The following is a 7,617-nucleotide window of genomic DNA, read 5'->3' on the forward strand; positions in this document are numbered from 1 at the left end:
CCCAGTCCAGGTGATGTTATGTGACGAAGGGAGAGACGAGGAACAAAGAGCTTTCTATCCCCAACTGACCCTGCGAAGTTATCGCCCAGTTGCAAAGACCTGCCGAATGTCAGCCAGAAGGTCTGCTGCTGCTGCTGCTGCTGCTGCTGCTGCTGCTGCTGCTGCTGCTTCTGCTCCCTCCCTCGATCCTCCTTCTACCTCTCCGTCTTCGCTCAGCACCATCGTGTGTCGTCGTCCGCATGCCACCTGCATCTCGTCACTCCTCCCCGGTATCCTCCTGCCCTACCTGCTTAACTCGCAGCCTCTCTCCTCCTCCTCCTCCTCCTCCTCCTCTCCTCCCCTTCCACATTTCCACGGTTCTCAGCTTGTCTTCGCAGCTGCTCGGCACTTGTCAAGCTCTTCCCCAGCAAAGTTTGACAACCTCACGGCGGGGATTCCCAGCTGACCCCTCGAGTTATCGCCGCAGCAGCAGAGCGAGCTGTCGCCCAGCAGTAACACCTGCAACATCATCAGCACCATCCTCCTCCTCCTCCTCCTCCTCCTCCTCCTCCTCCTTCCCATCGTTGTGCTGTTCACCCCACCTCCGCCTCCTCCTCCCCATCCTCCATGCTTTTTCTTACTGAGTGGTGGCTGCCACAGGCTATGAACGTCACCCTCGCCTCCTCCTCCTCTTCTCGCTTGTCTCGTTGCGGCGGCGGCGGCAGTTGACGAGCTGAGAGTTCGCGGGGGGAGAGGAAGGAGAGGCCCAGCTGGCCTCTCGAGTTTGCGCCTGACGCCCAGACGATGCCGGAGGAGGAGAGGAAGAGAGAATGACACGCGCCGCACGCCAACAGACTGATCCTCCTCCCGCACATGCTCTCCACCTGCACCAAGAGCCTTATCCTCCTGCCTCCTGCCTCCTGCCTCCTGCCTCCTGCCTCCTGCCTCCTGCCTCCTCGCCTCCTCGCCTCCTCGTCCTCCTGCCTCCTGCCTCCTGCCCCCTGCCTCCTGCCGCCTGCCCCCTGCCGCCTGCCTCCTGCCTCCTGCCTCCTGCCCCCTGCCTCCTCCCTCGCCTCCCTCGCCTCCCTCGCTGCCTCCTGCCTCCTGCCTCCTGCCTCCTGCCTCCTGCCTCCTGCTTCCTGCCTGCCTCCCTCCCTCCTCCTCACCTTGATTGGCTCAGCAACTTCTGTTCGTTGCTCCTTGTCGTCTCCTCCTCCCACCCCGAGCTGCCCGATCGAGTTGTCGCCCCACCCGAAGACTTCATCGCACCAGAGGAGGAGCAGCGTGTGACTCTGACCGCACGCCACCATCCGCACCTTCATCCCCTCCTCCCACCTTCGCTCCACCCTCTCCCACCTCCAGCTGCTCCCTCCCTTCCTGCCCAGCTGCCCGCTCTCGTTGCAGCCCACCGACAGCAGCGTCTCCTCGTCCTCCAGCACGACGATCGAGTGAGCTTCTCCTCCTGCTACCTCCCACGCCTTCACCCCTCCTCCTGTGAATGACAACACCTGCACAGATTTCATTCCCACCCCCACTCCCACTCCCACTCCTGCTCCTGCTCCTGCTCCTGCTCCTGCTCCTGCTCCTGCTCCTGCTCCTGCTCCTACCTCGTCCCCGTGTCCCAACCCTAGTTGTCCGTAGTTGTTCAGTCCAGCTCCCATGATCTCAAGCGTCGTCCAGCGCGTTTCTGCTCAAGTCAAGGTCACCTTCCTATCCCTCTCTCCTCCTCTTCTTCCTCCCGCTCCTCCTCCCGCTCCTCCTCCCGCTCCTCCTCCCGCTCCTCATCTTCCGTGTCCTCTCCATCTTTCCCCTGTCCTCTCTTCCTCTTCTCACCTCTCGCATTCTTGTAGCAAATGGCTGGAGCGCGATCCCGCAAGTTTGGCTCCTTGTATGCCACCGGAAAGAAACTCTCCTCCTCCTCCTCCTCCTCCTCCTCCTCCTGCTCTTTGCTCTGTTGTTCCTCCTGCTTCTCTTTGCTCCTCCTCTTGTCCGTGTCCTCTTTCACTTTCTCGTTAGACACACAACTGACCAACAAGTCAGTCGGTCCGTCCGTCCTCTCCTCCTCCTCCTCCTCCTCCTCCTCTTCCCTCACCTTCTCGCTACTTCATCTCGTCCGCTTCCCATGGAGGCAAAAGTCGCTGCCCAGGCGTCAAGAGAAACTCCTTCTCCCTCCTTGACCCCCCCGTCTCTCTTCGCCTCCTCCTCTGCAAGGCTTCCTCGCACCTTCCCCTCTCCCCCTCCTTTGCTGGTCGACATGTGGTGACCCGGAAGTTTTCCCCATGAGAAGATTGAAGTCGCTTCTTGCTCCTCCTTCCCTTCCCGCTCCTCCTCTCCCTTCTCATCCTCTTCTCTCTCCTCCTCTCCCTTCTTATCCTCCTCCTCTATCCTCTTCTCCCTCTTCTCTTCTGCTTGCTTGAGCAGCTTCTCGACGTTCGCGTCCCTCACACGAGACACTCTCTGCAGCTGCAACTGACTCAGACAGAGAAAACAAACACGAGAGGTTGAAGGAGGAAGAGGGAGAGAAGGGAGTGGGTGGGAGGAGAGGAGGGAGGAGGGAGAGGAGGGAGGGAGGAGGGAAGAGAGGAAGAGTTCTACCTCTTTCAAGTCATCACAGCACTGATCCCATCGCTGGAGCTCGGAGAGGGCGAGGGCTCGTCGGTAGAGAGCCTTGGGAAGGAACGGCTGCCTCTGCAGCGCCAGGGAGGAGAAGCGAAGAACCTGCGGGAAGGTCATATAGGGAGCAAGCGAAGAGATAAAGGGGTGGAGAGAGCAGAAGGAAAGAGAGGGGGAGGGAGGGAAAGGGGGGGAAGGAGGAGAGGATGGAGGGAAAAGGAAGAAGAGAGCAAGGAGGAGGGAGGGGAGCAGGGGGAGGAGGAGGGAGAGTAAGAGGGGGAGGAGGGAGAGGAGGAGGGAGAGGAGGAGGGAGAGGAGGAGGGAGAGGAGGAGGGAGAGGAGGGAGGGGGAGAAGGAGGCAGGAGAGGGAGGGGGAGAAGGGGAGGCTTCAGCAGCACCTCTTCAAACTCACGAGTCTTGAGACAAGCTGCCGCCAGGTTCTGAAGGCAGGAGAGGATCAACTCTTGTGCTTCAGAGGAGAACGACTGACGCGCTTCCTCTTCCTCCTCCTCCTCCTCCTCTCTCTTCCCCATGTCTTCATTCTTCTTCGTTTCCTCCTGCATGGCCAGCAGCATCGCAAGAGACTTCTGGTACAGCAGTTTGGCCTCCTCCCACTTCCCCTGCTTGTACTTCTCGTTTCCTGTCTTGCTCTCACTCGACAACATGAACATCTCCATCACCTCTCAGCCTCACGACAGCTGCTTCCTCCATCCTCCGGTTTCCTGATTTCCCCTTTCAGACCTCCTTTACTCCTCCTCCTCCCTTCTTCTCCCTCCTGTCTCTCTCCCCCTCCCCATCCCCCTCCTCTTCCTCCTCCTCTCTTCTTCTTCCCTCCTGTCCCCCCCCCTCCCCCCCTCCGCCGCCCACTTTCCTCCACCATCACCTCATCATCATCATCTCTCTGCTCCTCCACTTACCTTTCGGTGAAGTCTTCTCCTCTACCTGCTTCCGATTCTCCCCGCCTTCTTCTCTTCCCCCTTCGTCTCTCCTGCTCCCGTCTTCCCTCCCTCCACCCTGCCCCAGGAGAACAAATGTGCTTCCAGGTCTCTTGCTCCCTCCAACCCCAGCGCAACTTCTGCTGCCATGCGCACTCGCTCGTTCTCGTCCTTCAGGCACTCAGACAGGATGGCGATCACCTACAACACCTCGTGACTCCTCTTCCTTCCCCCATCCTCTCCTCCCTCCCTCTCATCCCTCCCCTCCCCCTCCCTCCCTCCCTCCCTCCCTCCTCCACCTAGCCTCATCGTCCCTCCTCGCCCTCTGCCCCTCTGCCCCTCTGCTATTCTCTTCCTACTCACATGATGTGGCGTGTCCTCGCCCTTTGGCGACAACTTGACCAGAGCTTTCACCGCAGCCTCCCTCACGCTCCAGTCCTTGTCACTTACTGCCATCTCCCCTACCTCCTTCATGGTATCGACTCCTCCTCCCGCCAGCACTGCAAACTCTGTCAAGTGACCCTCCATCCTCCCTCCTCTCTCCCACCTCTCTCTTCTTCTCTCCCTCTCCCTCTCCCTCGCTCTCCCTCCCTCCCTCCTCCTCCTTCACCTTGCTGCTTCAGCCATCGTTTCCTCGACTCCACGTCTCCGACCATGACAAAGCTTAGGGGGACTACCCCACCCACCCTCACCTCAAAATATTCACTCTTTGCAGGGGGTACTCAACCGTGTGGGAGGGATCAGGAGAGCAGAGAGGAGGGAGGAAGAGGGAAGAGGAGCAGGAGCAGGAGGAGCAGGAGCAGGAGGAGCAGGAGCAGGAGCAGGAGGAGCAGGAGCAGGAGCAGGAGCAGGAGGAGCAGGAGCAGGAGCAGGAGCAGGAGCAGGAGCAGGAGCAGGAGCAGGAGCAGCAGGAGGAGGAGCAGGAGGAGCAAGGAAGACTTGTGACAGCTCAGGGGAAGGAGGGCAGGTCAAAGTGACCATGTTGATGTCAGAAGGTGAGCAAGAGAGTCGAGCTGGTGGGCTGCTATCTGTTCAGCAGTGCAACCCATTCGAGCTCCAAGTAGCTCGACGAGATGGGGTTGCGGCTCAAGCAAGGGTTTGCACATTGCTCCTGCACAGTGTGCAGTTGACTGATGTTGGAGAGAGCGCGAGGAAGAGAAATGTTGAGACTCGCTGCTTCGAAGGTGCAGGTTGTTTGGAGGGAAGTCACACGGAAGAAGGAGGGGGGGGGGGGGAGGTAAAGGAAGTCAACTTGACGGAGACGACAAGTCGGAGAGATCCTTTGTTGCAGGATGTTGCCAGATGAGCTTCAGATGGAGTGCAGCTGGGCTCGCCATGTTTCATGCCCGATCCGCTCGCTTCTTCGCTGTCGAGCTCTGTTGTATACACAACCTTGCGTGAGATGTTGAGCTCAGATGATTTTAGGATCTCTGTTTATTAAGCGCACACACTCATCAGATCAGCAGCACCACTGCAGCGATCTGGCATCATCATCCTATATCCTTACGCTACGTCCAAGGGGCGTCCGGTATGAGTCCAGAGTACAACAAGCTCCTTCACTTCCTTGCAGTCACGACATATCATGTTCATCCTATCCAAGCTGCTCAGAGCATCTCTGGACTAGAGTAGCTGGGATGTGTATCGGTACGCAGATTCACTCGCCAAGCAATCATGCTTCATCCGTTTGAGTTCTTGTGTGTTTGAGCGAGGAGTTGGGACATGTTAGTCTGAGTCACAGGTGAATCAGAGGTCAGGGATGTTTTCAAGCTCTTGTAACTTTAAAGACCTTGTTGGGTTTCCTTCAATAAGCAGACCAACGATGCGCAAGACAGGAAGACTTGAGAAGAGGCGAGATTCAGAGAAGTGACGACATCATTCGAATTTGATTTACAAGTAGAGGAAATCGCGAAATAGAAAAGAAAATGGTCGAGAAGAAAGAGAAAGAGTAAGAGAAACAAACATAATGATGCTGGTGTGCTGTTAGAGGCAAAGGATCACAAGACGTTGAACACCAGAACGTTTAAGACTGAAGGAGACGATGATCAAGACTGAAACAGGAGTGGATGATAATGAGCAAGCAAATGGGGGAGATGGAGGAGCAGGATCCAAGGTGGAGCAGGTGGAGCAGGAGCAGGATCAGGAGCAGGATCAGGAGCAGGATCAGGAGTAGGATCAGGATCAGGATCAGGAGTAGGAGCAGGAGCAGGAGCAGGAAGGACCGGGAGGGAGTGACGGGGGGGCGAAGGATCGAAAAACTTCTATTTCTGACTTCGGCCACCCCCCACCCCTCATTTATCCACCTCGAACCCCCTGGTATACATCACGGATCGTTGCGTCTTACGACTTCTTGAGGCGATGACGTGGACCCGTGGGACCTTCAAGGTTTTGCCAAGTGCAAGAGAGTCGATATGATATGATACCCCTCCTCCCCCTGACCTCCGTCCCCCCCCTCCCCCCTCAGCCCCTCTCGTTCTCTGCTGACGTCATCGGGTTACTTATACCCTGCCTGTACCTTGGTCCCCATCGGAGTGGCTCACCATAGCTCAGTTGGCAGAGCATCTGACTGTAGAGATTCGCAGACATCAGAGTGTCCTTGGTTCGATTCCGAGTGGTGAGAGTCAACGAGGCTATCTCCGACACTTTTTTGCTGTTCAAGTTATCGATCATTTAGTTCAGATCCGACTCGTTGAACTTTCACGGATGGATCTTCACTGAGACTACAGTGTGCTGGGACTCAGATGTGGATTCGGCTCAAGCCTGGCAATCTGCGTGACCGTACGGGCCAATGAAGTTTTTCGCCCACGGTTGCAGCCGAGTGACTGAGCCGCCTGTGCGACCGTCGGACCGACCGTCACCGTCCAGTCACGGTCCAGGCACTGATCGAGTCCGGGATCATCCGGCGGGACTCCGGGAGTCATCCGCCGGCGGATTGAGTTGGGACCAGGTACTACGTGGGCCGCCTTCAACAGCCGTCACCAGGCCGCCTCCGACACGCGGGGGCCCCGGCCGTGACGGTTCGGATCGGACGCCCGGCCGAGACTCGGTCGGTCGGCGCCGGGGCCCGCCCCGGGCCGCGGCGCGCCGTCTGAGTCTTTGTAACGGTGTTTATAACGCTTTCAAATGGTATGAGCGGGGAAGGGGCCTGACCATGGCGGAGAAGGCGCTGGAGGGGGTGGCAAGGCTGCTGGCAGAGGAGGAGGGGGAGGGGGAGGAGAGCAAGAGAGAGAGTAGAGAGAACGGGAAGGAAGGTAAGGAGATGCTCGTGGAGATAGAGGAAGGGGAAAGGTGTGCCGCAGAGACAGATGGAGGAGACCAACACGCGCTGGTGGGGGGAGGGGATTCGGATGTTGGGGGTAGAGACAGCGAGACGCTCCTGCACCCTCAAGACTGGACAGACGCCCCTGCTCCGACAAGCAGGTTGCCCGAAGCGGCTGAGGAGGAGAAATCTGGAAGGGAGGGGAGGGTGAAGCCCAGGGCAAACGCAGCAAGCCTTCTGAGAGCAAGGGAGGAGGAGACAACGAAGCGAGGTAAAGACAGGTTCTGGCTGATGCTTCTTCTCGTATCCATCATCTTCGAGAGCTCGACATTCTTCTATGCCATCGGTCATGGCAGCGTCAAGGCGCTGGAGGAGCTCGAAGAGGAGGAAGACTGGGTGGGCAAGGGGCTGTCGCAGGTGACGAGCAAGAGAGAGAGAGAGAGAGAGAGAGAGAGAGAGAGAGAGAGAGGGAGGGAGGGAGGGAGGGAGGGAGGGAGAGTGAGAGATCGAGAGATAGACAGAGACCTATTGCGACAGACAGACAGAGAGGGGAAAGTAGAAGATGAGGCGAGACGACGATTTCCTAGGACGAGGAGAGACACGGAACATCTAGCTTGCTCGGCCTCCCCAACAAAGCCTGATCCTTTGTGTTTAGTGGCATGCTGCTCCCTAGCACGGTCCTCAGGCACTGCACCTTCTGCCACTACGCGAGTCCCGGCACCTCCTGCCGGAGCGTAAGACCCCCAACCGTCGCGGAGGTTCTGGCGACCACCTCCTGCTTACCATTTTGACTGTGACTTGGTCCCAATGATCCAGGGACACATGGCCTAGCTC

The 7,617-nt window shown here is 58.1% G+C and overlaps 1 protein-coding gene and 1 non-coding gene across 2 annotated transcripts in view; both read left to right on the top strand.

The window, feature by feature from the left end:
- GUITHDRAFT_158373 (hypothetical protein) overlaps positions 1-2,735 on the top strand; it is a gene marked incomplete at both ends in the record, with an annotated part of 4,786 nt that extends 2,051 nt beyond the window's left edge. The window contains one exon of the mRNA XM_005826946.1: positions 2,642-2,735. Within this exon, the coding sequence (XP_005827003.1) occupies positions 2,642-2,735 (94 nt within the window). The remainder of the gene's footprint in view (positions 1-2,641) is intronic.
- Positions 2,736-6,059: 3,324 nt separating this feature from the next.
- GUITHDRAFT_t82 lies at positions 6,060-6,144 on the top strand. Its single transcript has one exon. It is a non-coding gene; the product is annotated as a tRNA-Tyr (tRNA).
- The last annotated feature ends 1,473 nt before the right edge of the window (positions 6,145-7,617 follow it).

Source organism: Guillardia theta, assembly GCF_000315625.1.
Source record: "Guillardia theta CCMP2712 unplaced genomic scaffold GUITHscaffold_71, whole genome shotgun sequence".
Lineage (NCBI taxonomy): Eukaryota > Cryptophyceae > Pyrenomonadales > Geminigeraceae > Guillardia > Guillardia theta.